This window comes from Chelonoidis abingdonii, chromosome 2 (genome assembly GCF_003597395.2).
Source record: "Chelonoidis abingdonii isolate Lonesome George chromosome 2, CheloAbing_2.0, whole genome shotgun sequence".
Lineage (NCBI taxonomy): Eukaryota > Metazoa > Chordata > Testudines > Testudinidae > Chelonoidis > Chelonoidis abingdonii.
The window spans coordinates 129,407,930-129,430,260 of record NC_133770.1 but is presented as its reverse complement, the minus strand read 5'-3'; the positions used below and the strand labels follow the sequence as shown (position 1 = coordinate 129,430,260).

Genomic DNA, 22,331 nt, shown 5'->3' with positions numbered 1-22,331 from the left:
ACACATTTTAAATCTATTTCAAACCAAATGGACTATAGCTCAAAACATTCAGTATTTAATGGAACACCACTTCATCATTTTGTAAGACTATTTTATTGCTCTGAAAAAAAGCTTTTAAAAAAGAAATGTCAGTTCTTGTTTCATCCATCATTAAATTATGTAACACATGCAGTAACTAAGTCTTTCTAATAACAGATCAAAACTCAAAACTGTTCATCCCACACATTTTATTTGTAAATGGAATGCAGGAAACAAATAATTGATTCAAAGCCTGAAAAAGTCTGGTTGCTTTACAACATCAAATGTTCTAATCTTACATTCAGCATGACCATTGTTGTATGGGAAATTATTCATCTTTTAGATCACCAGAAGAAATGGAAAGTTATGAAGGGTAATAAACTAACAGTACATAAAGATGTAAGAGTGATTTTCAAACAATTACCCACCAAAAAGAAACGTTGAATATAAATGTAAATTACCTGAATGCAGTAATTAGACTTTCAGAGGCCATTTTAGAAAAATTAATGACTCAAATTCATTTTAAAATGGCACAAAAAGGACCAATGTATAAAGTTACTAAATACCAGGACAAGTTATTTTCAACACAAAACTAGATGCTTACTACTATGAAATAGGAGTCCTAGAGCAGTCTGCATAAAAATGCAGAGCTGCAGCTGGCAACATGAGAAAAGTATTGGTTGTGTCAACTTCAATCCCAGTCCTACAAGATCTATGCACATGTGTAACTTTACATTGCTATAGCAGTGTAAAAGGATTTTAGTATAAATGAGAATCAGGCCCTTGGAACTACTGAATTGTAAAGTAGCCTTAAAGTGGGCATTAAACTAATACCCACTTGATGACAGCTTTACACTACCAGAATGATGTAAAGGGGCCTCAGCGTAAGTGAAGATCCAATGACTTCAGTAGGACTACTTACAGTGTCACAGGCCTTGTCTTTACAGGATGACAGCCTTTGTGCTTTCAAACCACTGCTACACTGGGATTTGACAAAGCCTACTGTATAAAACAAACCATTATTGTTTTCTATTTATGACAAAATTAGAGCAACATTTTCTTCACTTGAACTATTTACATTTTGAGTTAGTGGCGTATTGAAGCAAAAAACCCTAAACAAAACAAAAAAAAACTGTTCTGACAGCCCAGCAAAAATATGCAGTAAATTAAAAGAAAGACGTAGCTTTGGTCAGCAGTGTTGGTTTTTTCCACATAAAATCTCTAGAAGTTAATCAATTTAACTTTAAAACAAAGCATTTAATTAAAACTAGGCTTTAGCTGCTAATGCTGGTTCTGGGAATCAAATGTTTTGTTTGTTAATGTGAGGAAAGCAACATGTATTTTCAGTGTTACTCAGTGCAGGTTATTTAACTATAGTGCTCACTAAATGCAAGTTGTTATTTCATAAAACTGCATAATGGGGGTTCTAAATGCATACTACAATTTGAATATACTTTATTTTAGCATATTCTAACAATCTGCAAGAAGTGCTGAATTTCAGTGATAAATACAATATCCAAACTGATAACATGATAGGAAGTTGGAGTGACACTTCACCCTTTAAACATTGTTGCTACTGGAAATAAAATTAACTTACAGGCACATTTTGAAAGTTGTTTTATTTATGGTTTTTCTATAAATACTCTGAGCAAATATCAGTTCAATCAATCCCCTTCCAATTAGCTGAATGCTGTATGTTTTCTTTACCTAATTTAAAATACAAAATCAAGAGGACTAGGAAACTTTTGCCTGTGAAAGCATATGAGAATTGGCACAATAGTTCACAATGGTGTCTATGATGCAAACATGTAAGGCCGCAAGACTGTTTAGGAGTTATTTTCCTAGTACATCAAAATGTTTTGTGTCAATCATATAAATACCTACTTTATGGGGAATCAAGGGATCCTTGGCTAGCAATGCAGGAAAGGTTTTATGCAACTTTATATCTGTACTAAAAATAGTCACTGAAATTGCTGCACATGCTCACTAGCTTTTTACAATAAAAATCTCTGCCATTTAAAAATAAATTAAGATTTAAAAAGTCATATCATGGTCTAGAAGCGTGACAATATTTTAAGAAGTTTAACTGTTTGGGTTACTTTCCCCTCCCTTCCAGGAAGGCTATTTTAAGCTAGAGGACTCTTATTTCAAAGTTCCATACAGCTTAGGTCAGCCATGAGATTTTAACCCTCCATCAATTTGAGCCCTTCCATGTCCATTGTCAACCTAGAATGGTGTTGTGTGATGCAATTTAAAGTGTATATTTCAGAAGTTATACCTTTAAATTCTAACAACCCCTGGTTCAGCAGCGATGCCCTATTCTGCTATAACAATCACAGCCTACCTGTACTCTTCATGGCCTAGTAGCCCTTTACCAATAAAGGTACCACGTGACCAGTTAATTGAGCTATCTCAAAACACACACTAAAACAATCATAACAATAAAGACAAATTAATATTTCTTTAAATTTTTATGTAAGAAGTTTAAATATGTTTAACTATTGTTTAAAAGTGACATCTGGCAAAAAGATTGGCAGACTTCTTCATAAAGACATAAAAGGGATCTTGAAACAACAAAGAACCATCAAAAATAGATTTTGGCAATGCAGAAGATGTATTGTCCATGGAGTTCTGTCATAAGCTTTAAAAAATACTATTAAATAATCCAATTTTTTTTCTTCATAAAGATCAAGCAATACACATAGCCAGCAGCAGTCCGGAAATAGTCTTCTACTGTTAACTAGTCTCTGTGGGGTTTTCTTTTCAGCTTTTCTTCATAAGATTCTCCATATTCATTCACTCTGCTCTTATCCACAGGATATAGCCTTACAGATAAAATAACACACATTAGTTACATGATGCAATGATTCCTGGTAAAAGACCGTGTACACCACTGTTTAATCTGCCAAAAATTGATTCCTTGTTCATCAGAAGAAGCTGGGCTGTTTTAAATATAACTTTCCTTAACCTGTTTTAGTACTCCTAAATCAGTTTAAATAAAGCTAACAATTTAAAAGAACCACCATATAATATTTGCTTAAAACATTAAAGAGAGTTTAATTTTCTATTTTAAATTTAACTTTGTTTACATAATACAGGACTTGAAAAACATACCAGACACCTACTAGTTGGAGGACTAAAACCCACTAGTTATTTAAAGCTAGAAAGAAAAGATAGTCAAGAAGGGAGAACTTCCACCAACTAGCACTTGGAAGCGCCTTGCTGAGAAGGCCAACAACGGTCACCATCTGCTTTGTGCTGTCTCTAGACCCTACCTGGAGACTTCCTGGTTGAGATAATACTTAGTCCTGCCATGAGTGCAGGGAACTGGACTAGACCTCTCGAGGTCCCTTCTGGCCCTATGATTCATCTTTCAGATCCGTCTTCGCCTTGCAAATCTGAAGCTCTACTCACCTTTAGCTGTTGGAAGGAAGGAGCCTCAAGTCTCCTCTCCCCTGTTGTGAGAGGAAGAGGATCTCCAGTACTCTATCACTCTCCCTGCATACTACAAAAGGCTGTCAACAGAATGGAACATCTCTGGTGCTAGTTTAAATGCCTTTCCCTCTCTGTCTCCTTTTCTATCCTATTTCCCAGTGAATAACTCCAAAATCTGCTTCTGTTCTTAATATTCCCATCCAACAACAAGAAACTGACATTAATTCTTGACAGCTACCCTGGTGCCACAGAGTTCTGCATAACAGCAGCAGTGAAAATTAGGAGTCTTATTAATACCACTCCACTGCATGGCAAAACTAAGTAGCAGAAGTGTTGGAGCTCATAGACTCATAGGTCAGAAGGGACCAATATGATCATCTAGTCTGATCTCCTGCACAAGGCAGGCCACAGAACCCTACCCATCCACTTTTATTAAACAACCCTTAACCATACTGAGTTATTGAAGTCCTCAAAATTGTGGTTTGAAGCCTCAGCTGGCAGAGAATCACCAGCAAGCGACCCATGCCCACGCTGCGAGGAAGGCGAAAAACCTCCAGGGCCTTGCAATCCGCGCTGAGGAACATTCCTTCCTGACCCAAATTATGGCGATCAGCTAAACCCTGAGATGTGGGCAAGACTCACCAGCCAGCATCCAGGAAAGAATTCTCTGCAGTAACTCAGTTCCCATCCCATCCACATCCCTCACAGACCATTGAGCAGACTTATCTGCTGATAATCCAGTCAATTGCCCAAATTACTAAATCCCATTCATCCCCTCCATATACTTACCAAGCTTTAGTTTAGCCAGATAAGTTTTTGCCCCACTACTTCCCTCGGAAGGCGTTCCAGAACTTCACTGCCCTAATGGTTTAGAAACCTTCGTCTAATTTCAAGTCTAAACTTCCTAATATCCAGTTTGTACCCATTCGGTCTTCGTGCTACATTAGTACTAACTTAAATAATTCCTCTCTCCTCCCTAACGTTAATCCCCGATATATTTATATAGAGCAAGCATATCCCCCCGGAGCCTTCTTTTTTGGCCAGGCTAAACAAGCCAAGCTCTTTGAGTCTCCTTTCATAAGGCAGATTTTCCATTCCTCGGATCATTCCTAGTAGCTCGTCTCTGAACCTGTTCCAGTTTGAATTATCCTTCTTAACATGGAAACCAGAACTGACACAATATTCCAGGTGGGGTCTCACCAGGCCTTATATAACGGTACTAACACCTCCTTATCCTTGTGGAAATACCCTCGCCTGATGCACCCTAAACGCATTTGCTTTTTTAACGCGCCCTATCGCGATTGGCAGCTCATAGACATCCTGCTATCAACCATACCCCAAGGTCCTATCCTCCTCTGTTGCTTCCACTGATGCGTTCCCCAACGTATATCTAAAATTCATTATTAATCCCTATAAGTGCATCACTTGCACTTTTCACTAATTATATTTCATCCTATTACTATTTACTCCAGTTTACAAGGTGGTCCAGATCTTCCTGAATAGTATCCCGGTCCTTCTCTGTGTCAGTATACCCCCAGCTTTGTTGTCAATCGCAAACTTTATTAGCACATTCTGCTCTTTGTGTCAGGTCAGTAATAAAAAGGTTAAATAAGATCGGTCCCAAAACCGATCCTTGAGGGATCCACTAGTAACCTCCTTCAGCCTGACAGTTCACCCTTCAGTACGACCCGCTGGGCGTCCCTTTAACCAGTTCCTTATCCACCTTACATACTTTCAATATTATCCCATCTTTGTCCAATTTAATAATACAGTTCCCCATGCGGAATCCGGCGTGTCAACGCCTTACTGAAATCGAGGTAAATTAGATCTACCACATTTCTTTGGTCTAAGTAATCGCACCTTCCAAAGAGGATGATCAGCGTTGTTTGGCGATCTACCTTTAGTAAATCCATTTGCAATTACGTCCATTACCACTGCTTCCAATGTCCTAACTACTTTCTCCCTTAAAATTTTTTCACAAGACCATTACATACTACAGACGTCAAGCTAACAGGCCTATAGTTACCCGGATCACCTTTTTGTTCCTATCTTTAAATAGGAACTACTGTTAGCAATTTGCCCCGTCGTATGGTACAACCCCCGAGTTTACCGATTGATTAAATTCTCGCTAACGGAGCTCGCATTTCACGCCGCCAGTTTCATTTAATATCCTCGGATGGAGATTGTCCGGGCCCTCGGAATTATTGTCCCATTAAGCTCGTTCAAGTTTGGCTACCTCAGATGTGGTAATATCCACTCCATATCCTCATTCCGTTTATCATCCCTTCCATCATCCCTAAACTCCTCACATAGTCTTATTAAGACTGAGGCAAAGTATATTTAGATATTGGCCATGCCTTAAGGTTATCCTTTAACCTTATTCCACCCTCAGTTATTAGCGGGGGTGACCCCACTTCTTTTTCTTTTTTTCTTCTTATTTAGTGGCTGTTAGAACCTTTTCTACTTGGTTTTGATTTCCCTTCTGCGAAAGGTTCCAGTTCTTACGTGGCTTTTAGCCTTCCTCATTTATCCCTACATGTTCTGACTCGCTAAGGTAGCTTCTTGCAATTCCCGCCTTTCTTCCATCCCTGGTAATCTTTCTGCTTTTCTTAATCCCCTCTCTCATGCCAACTTGGCCTACCAACTCCTGCCATGTTTTTTTCCCCTTTCTTGGGATGCAGGCTTCCGACAGTTTCCGCAGCTGCGACTTAAAGTAATTCCAGGCCTCCTCCGCATTTAAATCCACAAGTTCCTCTGTCCAATCCACTTCTACAGACTCAGGAAGATTATGTTATTAGTTCACTTTTGGAATGTTAGTTTTAAGTTTTAAGCAAGCAAGCTTAGATTTTGTTAGAACTGGTGGTGTAGGTTCCTCTCTCACCAAGGCTAGCTTCCTCTTGGCCAAGTTGAGGAATTTTTCAAGCCCACACTAAAAGGTAAGAGAATACATTATGTAAATAAGGGTGAGTAATGAGACTCGTGAGCTACTTATGTTTAATTCTCAAAGCACGAGTAAATAACTCCTAAGAGGCACTATATGCTTGATAAGAGTATAGCTTGGGACTATCAGATTCCAAAACACATTACGCTGTACATTAACATACTAAGATAGCAAAATCTTAGGTCAGCCTTAAACTATTTTTGTCTCCTATATCTGACTAATTACTGCATGGATCCGTAGTTGACAAACAACAGTGAAAATGGATAAAAAGAGGAGTAGGGATGGAGGGAAAACATACCATCTTTGGTAAAGGTAGACGAGGAATACCACATCATCCCTAAAACACGCCAGCCTATGCGATGTTGGCATAGTGATGATAAAAGCAAATATATCATCAATGAAGGTGTTGAATGCCTATAAATATAAGAAATATTTTCAGCAACGGTATCAAGTACAGTTCAGTTGGTAGCACATTAACTCTCTGGTCAGTTTCAAATATCACATAGGACTTGGGTTACTACCCAGCTCTGACAACACAGTGCACTATTTAAGAACTAATAGGCAAACTTCAAAAAACAGCCAGAACTTTGAACAGGAGAAGTTACAGCCAGTTTAAAGACAAAAAATGGATCTGCCTGCACCAGTATCTGCATTTGGCAGCGAGGTGCTAACTTAAGGTCTGCCTGTATTGGCAGTCACCAGTAAAACAATAGCAAGCTCAAGAATAGTTTTGATTTTTGAGTATTTTAATTAACAACGTTCATTATTAGAATGTATGGATACAACTTCTTGACAGTATATTGTGATACTGGATCACTATTGAGTGAGAAAGAGAATAAAATAAGCAAGACAATAAAATATCCTCACAGACTATTATGGAATGCACTCCTGTATTCATATCCTACATACTACTGCAAGGGCGCTGGAGCCCTCCCAAAAGTGGGAGGCCCTCAGCCCCCACACCACTGCACTACTGTAATAATCTTTGTAAAAAATATTCCTTGTAAGGTACCATTTGAAAACTCAACTTGCTGGTCAATAATGTCATGGTGAAATGTATGCAGCAACATTATATGTAAAGTTACAAACATAAGCTGAAATCATGACTGAAGTGTGTTTACCAGACAAGTCTGGGAAGTGGGTAAACCTGTTTCTCAAAGATAAAGGACAAGCTGACACGCCTAGCCAGATTTCAGCAAAGCTGAGGAGCCATCACCTATCAAATGGCCATTCTTTGGCATGGAAGGAGGGAAAGGCAAGAAACAAGGCACCTTTGAATTTCTGCATACACAGGTGAAAAGAAACAGCATGGAACTTCCTCCACCAGACTCCATGTCTCCTTGCTCTCAGCCAGAAAAAACTTTATCTAGGGATCACTCTCAGGAAAATGAACAGGAGTACTCCTGTTCTTTTTGCAGATACAGACTAACACGGCTGCTACTCCGAAACCTCTCAGGAAAATGTATTTCACAGGGAGACAATGGGGCAAAAACACTCCCTGTTCTCTCTCCCTCTTTCACCTAAGAGGACAAAAAACAAACAAAACCCAACAAAACAAAAAAACCCCCAACAGCTGTTGGACCTTGGGAGCAGATCCTGGCCTGAGAGTTTGATCAATTATGTTACTGGAATATGTGGTAGGGGACCTCAACTTGAATCAAGTCTAGTTTCTTAGGTTTAGGAAGCATTTTATCTTTGTTTTTCTTGTAACCATTTCTGAATTTGATGCCTCATTACTTGTACTCACATAAAAACCTCTCTCTTTGTAACTAAACTTATTTTATTCTTTAATCAAAACTAATTCAGTGTTGTGAACAGTGTGTGTAACTCCATTTGAGGTGGCAAACTGTTGTATCTTGATCCCTTTAGAGGAGCAACAGACCTAATATATCTGTACTGTCCAAGAGAGGGCTGGACAGTGCAGAACACACATTTATTAGGAAAAATCCAGGACTGGGAGTGTGTTGGGGTTACTTTGCATGTAGTAGTCGAAGCTGCTGGAAGCCAGAGTGTGACAAGCTACTGGAGTTAAAGGTGCTGGACTAGAGCTGTGGCTATCCACCGACACTCAGGATGTAACCTGCATGCTGTTTGTGAGGAGCTCAAGTTGGACGTTACAGTACAGAGCATTGTGAGGCACCCCAGGTTGCAGGGCAGGTGGTGACACAGCCATTCAGTGGTCTAGACTGCATGCCAGAATGTCATACAGATCTAAAAGGAAACCGTGTAGGGAAACTAAAATTGGGAACACAGAACATTTTATACTCAGTACACTCTGACTGCTTCAACGTTTCTGCCAATATTCAAGCCTTAAGTTGCAGATCTAATGCAACCTCTAAGATGCAACATGGCTCTTTCTTCATTCACAAAGCACTGTCCACTCCAGAATATACAATTATATTAGTTAAGTGTTTTAGCTTGAACCATACTTAGACAGGGCATTAGATATACAAAAGATGGGAGGGAAAAGGAGGGACGGACAGACAGTACGTCAGGGAAGCAAGTGCAGCATTACCAGTAAGGGAATAGCTGCTACTTTTCTTTGTCTTTCATCGTCAGGGCTGGGCTCCAGACACCAGCGCAGCAAGCATGTGCTTGGGGTGGCCAACGGAAAGGGGTGGCACGTCTGGCTCTTTGGTGGCAATTCAGTGGCGGGTCCTCCAGTCCCTCCCAGAGGGAAGGACCTGCTGCTGAAGTGCAGCTGATCATGACCACACCCTTCCTGCCCCCCCCCCCCCTGCCGCTTGAGGCGGCAAAAACAGTGGAGCCAGCCTCGTTCGTCATCTAAATATTTTATTTTTTATCATAACTTAAAAAAACACAGGTTTACAATGATGCCACATTCCCAATTCAGTTGAAAATGTGAGGATTCATGAATACCTCATTGATCACTTTCACTTTGTGGAGAACCAGTTACCTAGTAATCCTTAAATTACGTATGAACAACATGTAATTTTAAAATCTTTATTAAACTCTCAAACAAAAATGTATTTTCCTTGGTCTGCCAAAAAAAAGTTTGTCCAGCAAAACCATTATCTCTCTGCCAAATGTAAACTGTCTAATTCCTCCCATTTAGGTATTAACTGCTCAAAAAAAAAAAAAAAAGTTTTTTTTAAATGGTTAATGGCAAAAAATTCTCTTTGATGATTGTTTTTTGCTGCTTTTGTTTAAGAGCCAAAATGTTTTTACTGATTCATTCCAAATAAAATTCCCCCTCAAGGAGAAACTAAGCCTGAACATTTTTAAGTCCATAAGTGAATGTTTGAGAGAGTTGTAAGCAACTGGAAAAGGCATTTACTGTGGAAGCAAGAAACTTTTGCTATAGAGGACTGACATGTATGACATATGTAAATAGTTTTGTAGTTTTTTCATATTGGTTTTAAAAACTGTACTATTGTCACAGACAACCTTCATGGTACATGCATATGTGCACCTTCAGAGCTCCAGTCATAAGGCTCTAACATCGATAACATGACCAGTTACGACAAGTAGCCAGAATATATGAAGTTTATTCTCTGTTTTTGGAAACAAACCCCATTTTTTTCATACCTCAGCAGTTATAATACGAAAGAACTGGCCAGGCAAAATCATCTACTAGGTACTGCTCCAGTGGGTATAAGAAACTCAAAGTACACACCCTAAAGAAACCAAAGTGGGTGAAATTCTGCTGGTTTCCTTGTTTGTCTCAAAGAACTAGCAAAAATACATTACTACATGCAAGGCAACAAACCAATCTGTGGGACAAAATATGCAAAGATCTTCTGCATTTAAACTCTAATAGCTACCTCTATGTTCTATACATGTCACCAACCAACTCCCCCTTATGACTAAGACTATGACCAGATGTTTGGGAAATTACTTAAGCATGAGGAAGAATTATCTGTGAGGACAATGTGCTCAGAGACAGAATGAGACTTCATCCTCACTGAGGTAACAAGCACACATACAAACTGCACACACCTACCACAGCATCCCAAAGAGCACACATTTCACCATGAATAGAAAGAAAAATTAAAGTGGGTGATAAAGGCTTGGCCTTTACCGGGGTGGGCAAACTACGGCCTGTGGATCACGTCCAGCCCATCAGAACTTTTAATCTGGCCCTCAAGCTTCCGCAGGGAAGAGGGGTTAGGGGCTTGTTCCGCTCTGGCGCTGCTCCCACCCCAAGTGCCGCCCCCTTCAGCTCCCATTGGCAGTGTCTTTTATATGCAAGCTGGGCTCTGCTTGGTCCAGCAGCCCCTAGTGGCAGCCCCCAGCTCTGCAGACCATTTCTGTGGAAGATAGGAAATTCTCTGTGCACAACATTAATTTCTGCAAAATTCTGCATTGTGAAGTGGTGCAGAATTCCCCCAGGAGTAAGGCTACCATTTTAGCTTTCTGCTGGTTTACAAAAACAAAATAGCTTACTTTACACTGTTTAATAACGTGAACACAGATTTTGGAACACAGAATTGCTGCAATGTGGGGAATTCCTTGGTACTGTAGAGTACATGGGGGTATTGACTTTTTCCAGAACTGTCTTTCAGTTTGCAACATATTTAGCAATCAATGGAATATTCTATTACTATTTTATTGAATATATGCATTTTAAGTATTTACTAATACGAAAGATTGCTGACAGTCAAAACCAGTCAGCTCCATCAAAACTAGGAAGCTAAAATAATTTACATTATAGGAAAGCCACAATGAAAAACTGAAGGAGTCATAACTTTCGTAGCTAACAGAAAAAATTACAAAAAAGTAAATATATTTGTGCTGGGTTAAACTTGTAGTTTAATTCTAAAAAATCACATTTAAGCTATACATTACTGCCCTGCTTCTCAAGTAAAAAACAATTGCTGTCTTGGTAGCACAAGTTTTTTAAATTACAGCTTACTTACTTTATATGTGAATGCCTTCCATGGTAAATGTGCAACTGATTTCATCTACAAGAAATGTAAACATAATTTGTAACAAACCTGAGAATAAGTTATAGATACTGAAAGCCAAAAATATCCCATTATAAACATTTAGACATACCTTATAATTCACAAACAGCTGTGGCAACATAAATAGGAATCCAAAAGCATATACCCCTGAAGATACAATATGAACATATTTTAAGATAAATATCACAAAGAGCAAGAACTCCATTCAAATGTATACCTTTTCTGTTTGATAGGCATCTGTTTTCCCTTTTCATGTACACAAGTCTCCTTAGATTAACACTGAAGCATTTACACTGAAGCTGGGAGTGTGCTTCCTAGCTTGGGTAGACAGACATATATTAGCTCTGTTCAAGCCAACGTGCTAAAAACAGCACTAGCTCAAGCACAGCTAGTGTGCGTCTGTCTACCCTAGCTGGGAAGTATGCTCCCAGCTGCAGTGTGAATGTATCCTAAAGGGAGGTGCACAAGTGCAAGATACACATGTAATCATCCTCACTCTGTGATTTACTCTAATGCAGTAATCTTCAAACTGTGGGTCGTGACCCCAAGTGGGTTGTGAGTTTTTTAATGGGGTCACCAGGGCTGGTGTTAAAACTCCCTGCTGCCAAGGGTGGGGCTGAAGCCAACACATGAGCATCTTAGTTTCACTTGGCCCCCTGTGGAATGGGGTCATAGGTAATTGCCCTGCTTCCCGCTCCTTAATGCTGACTCTGGTTCTAGACTCCAGAATCTAGGGTAATACAGGACACTGGGGTCACATAGTAATTTTTGTAGTCAGAAGTGGGTCGCAGTGCAATCAAGTTTGAGAACTCCTGTTCTAATGGACTATGTTCTATTATACCACTATTTTAAGGTCTTTTTTTCTCCCCTTTTGCTCCTCTATTTGACTGCTATTGTTTTGGGACACAGCCAAATCTTGACAACCTCATATCACAGTTACAAAATCTGAGATGTCCAAGTTTTATTTTGAAATGTCACCTGTAAAATTAAAAAAATGAAAAGAAAAGAAATCTAGGCCAACATTTTAAAAAGTAAGAAACTCAGGCTACTAAATCTATACTTATGCACCTAAATAAGTGATCTGTTTTTGTTTTGTTTTTTTAAATGTTAAGCACTCAACACCACCTACTGAAGTCAGACCAACTTTAGGCTACTTTTGACATTCCTGGCCTTAATATAAAAATAAACAGATATACATATATTATGAGAGGAAAATACATAGATACTTACCATTGACAAAGCTGTTAATCAACCAAGAATACCAGCTAAAAATAAGAGACAGTGTAATTATTTTTCCTTTTCCTCCCCCCAACCAAAATGCAACACTAAACTGAGAACTCTCAGAGATCATTTTCCAGACAATGTTTAACATGGAAGAGAACGAAGTTAAAAACCTTTAAAAATAAAAATGACACTTCCTTCACATGTCATTAACCTCTTTAATTTGGTAAGATTTCAGAGGGGATGTTTTGCTGTATTTTGAAGTGTTTTACTGTGACATGAAGAGCCTCAAGTGTCCCAGTACAAGTAGGGAGCTATATCAATGAGTGAACTGAAAAACTCATTGATTCAAATTGGCTTTGAAAGGAATGCTATTGTACAATGAAAACTCAGTAAAGGACCATAAACAATGGGTGAAGGTATATTCATGGGGAAGAACCAGGAGACACTATAGGGATTGTTATAAGTTTGCAGATTATACAAAATTGCAAATATTAATGAAGACAGAAGGAAGATAGGCTCTTACAGTAGAGATACTGGAAACATGAGAATTGAATAAAATGAGATTCAACTGGGAAAAATGTAAGCTAACAAAAACAGGATGTCCAATGGAGTGAGTACATAAAGCTAGAAATAAGTAATGTTACAGGTGTTGGAAAGAAAATCAAGACTTGAGTTTGTAGTGTAATGGAGCAGTAAAAAGGCCAATGTGAATTTTGAGCTTAATGTAAGAGAACAAAAGTTGCTCTATCACACAATGTAATCTGTACAATGACGCTATGTTCCACTTTGTTAGCAGAAATATATTTACAGTGAAGTTTTGGCCTTAGTGAGATTTATTCAATTGTTCTGTAGCCACAAAATGATTAATATAATTTGCAATAGCATACAAATTAAGTTACACCATTATTAAACTATGGTTAATTGTTCTGTGGCACTTCCTTGCTGATGTAGTTTTGATGAGTTATGTCTTTTGTAATTTATTGTTCTAGGAAATGGCAAACATTATCATTTTTCAACATTTAATAATGATTCAAATAATCTTCTGGTAATTAAGGAGATCCAAAAATTGTTCTTAGAAGCCTGTATATTTTCTCTTTATTTTCCCAACTGAGATAGGAGCTTCCCTGTGCTAGCTTGTACAAACACACATTAACAGAAAGTCCCAAACACTAAGAAACTTACAATCTAAATAGAAGAGACAAAGGACATATTATTCCCAAATTTACAGGTGGAGAGTTGAGACAGAGATTAAGTGACTTGTTCAAGGTGATATAAACAGATTACAACAGAAAACTGAGCTCAGGTCTTCCGAGTCCCAGTCTGGTGCCTTAAAATCACAAAACTATCTTTCCTCTTAGGCGCATTCTACATTGTAGATGCATCAGTGCAGATGTCTCTAACCTGCATAGTTACTACATGGGGTTTACACTGGTGCAACTTAATGTGATAAAATTACTCTATTGTATTAGAGTAAGACTCACTTGACGTTGGTGCAATATGTCATGTCTCTACGTTGTAATCTTAATGGAGCAAACTCTATCTATGTTGTTACTGCAGTGCAAATTTCTCATGTAGACAGCATTTAATATTCAAATCAGGAAATGAAGTTGCTTTTTCTAAAATAAGTCTTATTTTTAACATCCAGTCAAATATAAGAGGCTAATTCACAAGTTTTTCCAATTAATCAGTTACTAATATTTCTAAAAACTGTAGTGGATTGAGGCTGGCAGCATAGGTTGGAGCATTCAGAACAACTTTGGGCATGACGAAGATCTTTTGGAGTATTTTTAAATGGCTCCTGGATGATTTAATTGGAAAGCAATATGAGTGCACTAACTTGCATTCTCCGTTTTTGCATTCTTACATACCCACCTCAATATTTTCCTTTTCAAAAACATGGATTTAATGCTTGTGAAAAAACACCATAGCGAAAGCAGTAGAGACATAAAAGTTTTTTTATCTACAGAAAAGTAACTGCTCAGATCGTTATGACAAGCTTCTCTAGACAACCAAGGTAAAACTTCAATCTTCAACATGTAATCCAACATGATTTAGGGAATGGCCAGCCTCTGGAGATAAAGGTAGTTCAGTCTCCATGTCTATTCAATCCTTGACCTGTCCACTGAGATGACTATTGGTGCTTGTGAGCTAGTGGGCAAACTCAGCAGAAATAAAACTGCAGTAACAAACAGAGGGAAAAAATCAGAATGAGTTAACAAAAGCAAACATAGCAAAAAGTATCTCTGGGGTTCATCCAGACCTCAGCATATAAGTGCGGACCCCTGACTTCCCACTGACACACACTCCTTGTCTCTCCAGCAGCTCTTCTTATGGCTCTTCCTATCAGTAAGGAATGAAGTGGAAGTTAACTTCTTGTGTACTGATAATGAGGTACTACACTTGCACCCAGTATCACAGACCCTATGACAGAGAAGATGGCTGTAATGTGAATATCCCTAAGAATAAAACTAAGACTTCAAACAGGTTGTCAGCCACCAATTTCCAATCACTACCTACCTGACTGATCAAATATCCCTTAGGACAAAAGACTTCTGCAACTCCATTATCTCACATCAATACAAAAAAAATGGTAATTACAATTTTTAAAAGGGTAATAAACCTTTAATTACACATTTTATAAGAATTTGTAGCACCCTACCTTTTATATTTCACATTCAGAAGTGAATAAGCTGCACCTCCAATACACAGTGGATACAGTAAATAGGACAAATATTTCATAGCCTGTTGATAACAAGAGGACAGTTTTTTTCAGTATAGAATTTTTCAGTTTATGTTTTAGAGAGATTTTTCATGCGAATTAGTTGAATCCACAATATCTGTAGGTTCTTTATTTGCACACAAAGTAAGTTACATACCTGTATTTCCTGAATTCTAAAGATCTACATCTCAGTTGATTCCCTCACTTGAGTGTGTTCCCAATGCAAGCCAAGGTGTGAACTCCTTTAGTTCTTAGTTTCAGACCATTAGGCACATGGGGGTGGGTGGAAGGCAGCGGGAGGAGGGAAACACAGGGTGAGGAAGACAGAAGAGCGAGTCCCAGGCCAGCCATTTACAGCGTGCCTAAGGTGCCATCTCAATGTACCATGGTCAGTCCTTGTCATGCCAGCAAGTGAAAAGCCCCCAAATACATTCCAATTAACAGAACAGTTAAAAATCAGAAATTTTACTGTCCTCAAAGTCTGTGAGGATGAGAGTAAGAGGTAATCCACTGAGATGTACATCTTCAGAAGATTACTTACTTCTTGAAAAGCAGACTTGGAAGTAACAGTTTCACCAGATTCCTACTTTTACATTGTGCTCCTATTACAAGACAGATAGGAATTCTCCTAACTCTAAAGGTTTTTGGCCCTTTGCTATATACCAGTGGGTGTATTTCACGTATAGATCAATTGCCAGTGCCTTAGTACTCTCTAGAACTAAAGCCCCTTAATTAGCAGGAAGCAAAGTTTCACTACAATATATTTTTTGCCATATATGAAGACTTCAGTCAAGCTTTTAGTCTTAAGACTATAATTTGATTGGGCCCTTATTTATTTCCCTGCTGGAAGGCTAAAATTGGTAATTACATATTTTTACCTACCAAATTTGAAGAGAAAAGTAGCTGGTGAAAAGGAATCTACTATTTCCAAAGAAGCAGAAATATAGATAAATACTTTTACTTTCTGTAAAGAAATACCATCTCAATTGGATTCCTAATCTTAGACTAAAATGCTTAAATGAAGTCTCAATTTTTTCAAATTAGAAAGGAACAAAAGTTCTCTAAAACAGTTTCAGATCCAAGAGAATTGCTGGTGACTTCGTAAAATACGTCACTAAAAAAGGATGCAAACAGCCAGTTTACATGTTTCTCAAGAAGAGGACAATGCAGTTTGCATGACAAGCAAGACAAATGAAAGAATATGGTCCTTTGAATTACCATTAAGTTGAGATGTCAGACCACACATGCACAAGATGCTTCAGAATACATTCATACAGTTCCAGGAATCAAATATAAAGCACCATCTTAAGAAAGCAAAACACCTCCCCATCTGTTTTGGTAGAAGACAACCTTCAGATTAAGGCGGTGACTTCCATCCAGAAATCAATGGTATGTCTACTCTGAATCTGGGAGTGAGTCTCTCAGCCTGCGTTGAGAGACTTGTGTTGACAATACTTGTGCTAGTGTGCTAAAAACAGCTGTACAGATCAGCGATCCTAATCTCAATTTACCTTAGGGCCAGTGCCAGTCCTCAAATCCTCCCAGTGGACCAATGTCACTGAAGATGGTGTTCAGAAAAGAAAACATTTATATTGTATTTTTTATTTAAAATTTCTTAGAAAGAATAAAACTGTCATACAGCTTTATACAATTCTTTGCCTGCCACAGAGTTTTTAGTGTTTGCCAGACACCTGGCAATGCTTCAGTTCTGTCAATTTGATGTTTGGCCTCAGTGACTGACCAATTAAAACCTTCAGGATTGTAGAAAGGTGAGCATCAGATAGTTGTGTTCAGTATTTTGACTTGTTTATATTCATTGGGGAAAAAAGTGATGCTGTCTTTCTGGCTGACTCTGCCCGGCGACTAGTGATGGTATCTCTGTCCCTCTCCCGCAGCCAATGGGCGCTGCGGGGGGTGTCACCTGCAGCAGACAGAGCCAGCAGCATGGCTACATGCGTCTCTCCTCCGCGGCCCACAGCAGGGATGTTCTCGGACCGCAGATCGCCCGTGGATCAGGACTTTGAAACCCCTATTATAGATGGTGCTTTGTTCTAGGGGCTCGGTTGCAACTTAGGATCTCAAGCTTGGGGCAGTGGGGTGGGTTGAGAGACCACGCTGATCTTAACACAGCAAGGTTTAACACAGCTATTTTTAGAGGCACTAGCATGAGCCCCACCAAGATAAGTCTGTAGACATGGGCTGGGTGGCTTGCTCCCAGATGCAATGTAGACACAGAGACCCAGACAAGGATTGTCAAATGAACATTGGTTCCAAGTATAAAACAACCCTGGTTACATACGGGGAAAAGAGTTTGGAGGAAAAGATAGAGTCTATTTCCCATACATATTAAGAAACAAAATTTGCACAGGAGTGCAAATATCTGTCTGTATTACTATATGAATGACATAGCAGTGTTGAACAGATTTAGCAAGTTTTCCTGCATGTACTAGTGAGTGTCTTCTCTCTGGAAATAAGGTGGATGCTAAAAAACTTCAGAATCAAGGTCTTAGCTTATCTAAAATTCTGACAGCAAGAAAGTCCCAAAGACTTGTTCAGGAAGGGTATGTGACTCAAACTGATTCACAGATTAGATTCATACACAACACCAGAAGGGACCATTGTGATCCTCTAGTCGGACCTCCAGGATAACACAAGTCATAGGGCTTCCCTGAATAAATACCCGTTTGAACTAGACCATATGTTTTAGAGAACCATCCAATCTCAATTTAAAAACTGCCAGTAACAGAGAACCCGCTATCACCATTGGTAAATTGTTCCAGTGGTTAATTTCCCTCACTGTTAAAAATGCGTGTCTTACTTCCAGTCTGAATTAGGACTGACCAAGATTACAATAAACATCTGTTACAATCTGTAGCCATTCTCTTCTACATGCAGTTGAGAAAGGTAACATACTGAATGACTGTGATTGTCTGAGACTCTCTAGCATTACAACAGACAATTTGTAGAACTGGTTCTAGAGATCCAGTCACAGTTAATCTATCTCATGAATCCATATATTCATTATGATGCCCCATCTAACAAGACTATTGAAATGTAGTCTAATTGTTGAGAAGGCAGAAAATGTGTTTTATTCAGTAATCAGAAAAGAATCTTGGAAAGGAGCTGGTACAATATCAGAGTAACTACTGTAGGCCTTGCTGGACCCCTAGGCCTGGGTAAAAGTATGAATCAAAGGAGACTGAACCAAAGCAGACCTTGGTAGAATAACAGAACTAAGTATTAGCTAATCGAGTAAGCACATTCCTGAGAAGATGATACAGAAACACACAGACCCAGTACAGGAGAAGGAGGGAATGACAATAAGGGATGAGTATGTTTTGTTCGAGCTAACAGGTACAAGGCATAAGAATGGTAACCAACAACATCTAGAATGCAATATATAACTTATTTTGATCAACGTAAAAAAGAGAAGTAATAGGAGAGGTATATTTGTATTGGCCTAGGAAAACATATTCATTGAGTTGATACCTTGTTGCTGGCATATACATGTTAATATACCAGTAACCAGCGAGCTGGGGCACTGCTATCCTGCTCTGTTGACAATAAACCTGGCCGAGACTTCACCACTGAATTGAGCCTATGGTCTTTCCTTATGATTTATATCAAGGTCTGCTGAGTCAGCATCCTATAATCTACGCTGATACAGAAACATGGGAGGCTTAGGAACAGCAGCACTAGCAACAACTGCACCTATATTTTCCACTCTGTTGTCCCACTTAAGTTTTTAGGTTCACAGTTGTCACGTCTCGAGCTGAGATCTGCATCTCTCCTCCTCCTGATTTGGGTTTCTAAATCTCAGCAGCCCCATCATATACTGTGAAATCCCCAGCAAGCCAGTCTACCTAAAGGCCAGCTCCTGTGCACTGTTCTCTCTCTCCAAAGGTCATGACACTGTTTTTACCAGTGATCACACAACTCCTTCTCAGCAAAGTACATTTATTTTAACGACATAAAAAGTACACAAAGAACACATTTTTAAAAGTCCTGATATGTTCACTCCGTATACCAGGCCTCACTAATCACTCTCTTGAGGTCTTAGTCAGTCTTCCAAACTTCCAGGAAGGATTGGGGTCCCCCTACAATCTAAAATCCTGTTTATTGAATCAAAAGGAAGACAGCATCCCCAAATTCAGCCTTAATATACTAAAAGCCTTTTCCTAGTATCTGGAAAACCCAGTCTGAACCAGTATATGTAAACCACCATGTAGTTTCGTACTTCTCTGGGGCTGATGACAATTCTCAGGGACTGTAGTAATCACTCCCTATTGTTTTTAGTTTGTGGAGGAGCTGTGGTAACCCTCCCTACATGGAGCCGCATACAAAGAAAATAAAACATTCATAAACTTAATACAATATGGTTCCCAAAGCCACTGTGTGTGGTTGCAGTATCTGTAACAGGAGCCTCAAATGCCAAAGAGGAGCCTTGAAAAAGGGTTAGTTCACCAAATAACCTCATCAGAGTACTTGTGAAGAATAAACATGAAGAGGATATTAAGGACCACTAGTTAAAGTCACCTAGGTGACTTTTTGTAGGTTTTTTTTTTTAACCAAAAGTGTCGTTGACACCAAAGAAACGCCTTCTCTTAGAGAAAGAGCTAACACACCAACAAGTGCATCAATTCATCTCCTGCACAGATGTCAGGGAATAAATCAAAAATCTCTAGAACTTGCCCAGGATGCAAGAAGTGTGGATATCTGAGCTAGAAGCAAGATAGCGGATCTCAACTCTATGCTACATACTGGAAAGACGTGATCTGGACAACTATCTTCAATGGAAGACTTGATACAGAAACAATATGGCAACTAGAAAAAAATCTCTGGGACAAACCTTGCCCGGTCACCCAGTTTTGTGAGATCCCTTTGAAACTCTTCACATAGAGTGGGAAGTGATATCAGCTGTATCCAGAGCTGCCTGGAGATTGGTTTTTACCACTAACTGCCCTGCTGTGATCAGAGAAGCAAGCTCTTTCTAGAAATCAGTCAGACTGTTATTTGTGAAAAACAGTGAATTTCTCAAAGATACAAAAAAATCTTACCTCAACATTAGGGCTTGATAATTAGCAAGCCAGAACTGCATGCTTGCTGATTAGATTTTCTGCCAAATGAACCTAATCTTTTTGGCTCTCCCTCCTTTGCTGTTGCCCTGTTTTATCTTTCTCTCTCATTAGCCAATGTCACTACCAGAGATGACGGAACAGGATGGGTATAAAAAATATTCAGCACCCTTGGGTGGAAATTGTTATTTTCTGTCCCCCTTTTGAGAGGCGTGAGTACTGCTTCAGCGGTACACCACAGCACCTGGATAAGTCCATTATATACTCTGTGGATAAAGTCACTCTCCCAGAAGACGTAGATTGCAGGATATCAACTAACATGTTGAGTCCTGACATTTAAAGTGCCTCCCCTATCCTCTTTAAAAGGCCTTGGAACACCTTCAAAATATCAGGTTGGGAACCCAATGAGGAGACAACTTGTTTGGGGAGGATCTGGTAAGTTCTACATAGCCATGGTGTCAGAAACCAGGAGGGCTGGGGTCAGTTTGAGTCCCAGTGTCTCTCTCTGGAGGAGCCCCATGTACTCCTGCAGGACACACACAACAGTGGAGTGGAGGCTGGAGGAGAGGTGGTGTGTTGCTGATCCATGTCCTCTTGACCTTACAGAAGCAGATCCAGAGGTGGTGTGCAGAGGGTCTTGGTGTTATTGGTGGCGGTGCAGATATAGATAGTGCCATGGCTACAATCCTGCTAACAGGAGCGAGGTGGAGACTCTAGCTCCCATAGAAGCTCTAGACCTCTCAGTGCCATGAACCCTGTCAGTACTAGTTGCAGTTGTGGAGTGCCTGGACCACCTGGTGACAGAAACTGTCAGTTCAGAGAGTGCCAGTGTAAAAGTGGTAGGTTGTGGTGCTCATGGTTTGCAGCGCTGCTGTTAAGTCCAAAGCAGTCAGTGATGTAATTGGTGCTAGATCTCTCATGACGGCTAGTCTTTGAGTCAGTGTCTTAAACTGAGTGATCTTCTGTGGAAACTTCAATGAACTGAGATGTCTTGACAGTTTGATGCAGAGGAAGGGGATCTTCTCAAGCAACCGCTGGTGGGTGAACTGCTCTTGGAGATCCCTGTACTCTGGGATTTATCAGAATGCTCCTTCTCTCCCATGGAATGCCCATATGCAGATGAAAACGAACCAGTGTTTGTGCTCTTTGGCACTGGATCTCACAGAAAGAGGTCTAGACAGCCTGATCCAAGGCGGGTCTCAGATTCATTCAGAAGGAATACCTGAAGTCTTGCTTCTCTGACCTCACATGTCCTTGAAATAAAAGATCTGCAAGTGGAACACTTCCTTGGGATGTATGACTCTCCAAGACAACAGAGGCATTTCTAGTACTCATCGATGGGCATAGTTCCTTCACATGAAGGGCAGTTCTTACAGCCATTCTAAGGTTTTTTTGGTCAACAGGCAGAAAATCATCCATGCTAACTAAGAAGCTAACTAGGAACAACTAACAATTACAAGCTGGACTGTGTGGGGAACAGCAGGGTCTGTATTACCGACCACAAATGCTTCGTCTCATCAATGTCAGGAGGCAGCTGAGAGCAACTGATCGCAGTTGACACACACTGCCCTTATATGCCCTTGCTGGAGAAGCAGAGAAGCATCAGGGTGCAGGCATGCCATACAGATAATGCTGGCCAAAAGTCTCAAGTGCTTGTAGTAGATGAATATCAGAAGTGGAATGTGCATATGGACAATCACTGGAAGGAGATGTAGGTTCTGATGCTTCCAAGGGATCTTACAGTATGATGTCATTCAAAACAGATAGACTAGGTCTTCATAACTAATGAAGGCCCAGATATAATTTATAATCAGTCATGATCTAACATGTGGGTCTGCATAAAAAACAGTGTATTCTCTGTTCAAATTAATGACAACTTCGATTAGCTCAAAAAAAGTTGGCTAACTTTAGTGTAAGAATTAAGGACAGCTAAACATTTTACATGCAAATCTTAAATAAATTTGAAGATGAGATATTCACATATTTAGACA

At 39.4% G+C, this 22,331-nt stretch overlaps 1 protein-coding gene across 2 annotated transcripts in view; it reads right to left on the bottom strand.

The window, feature by feature from the left end:
• Positions 1 to 210: 210 nt before the first annotated feature.
• Positions 211 to 22,331, bottom strand: part of CLPTM1L (CLPTM1 like) — a 76,160-nt gene continuing 54,039 nt past the window's right edge. The window contains exons 12-18 of one of the 2 annotated variants that reach the window (XM_032766730.2): positions 15,206 to 15,288; positions 12,553 to 12,587; positions 11,414 to 11,469; positions 11,275 to 11,319; positions 6,693 to 6,808; positions 6,335 to 6,382; positions 211 to 2,843 (exon numbers count right to left, since the gene is read on the bottom strand). In XM_032766730.2, the coding sequence (XP_032622621.1) occupies positions 6,340 to 6,382; positions 6,693 to 6,808; positions 11,275 to 11,319; positions 11,414 to 11,469; positions 12,553 to 12,587; positions 15,206 to 15,288 (378 nt within the window). In that variant the 3' untranslated portion in view covers positions 211 to 2,843; positions 6,335 to 6,339. The remainder of the gene's footprint in view (positions 2,844 to 6,334; positions 6,383 to 6,692; positions 6,809 to 11,274; positions 11,320 to 11,413; positions 11,470 to 12,552; positions 12,588 to 15,205; positions 15,289 to 22,331) is intronic. The other variant, XM_032766729.2, reaches the window with a different exon arrangement.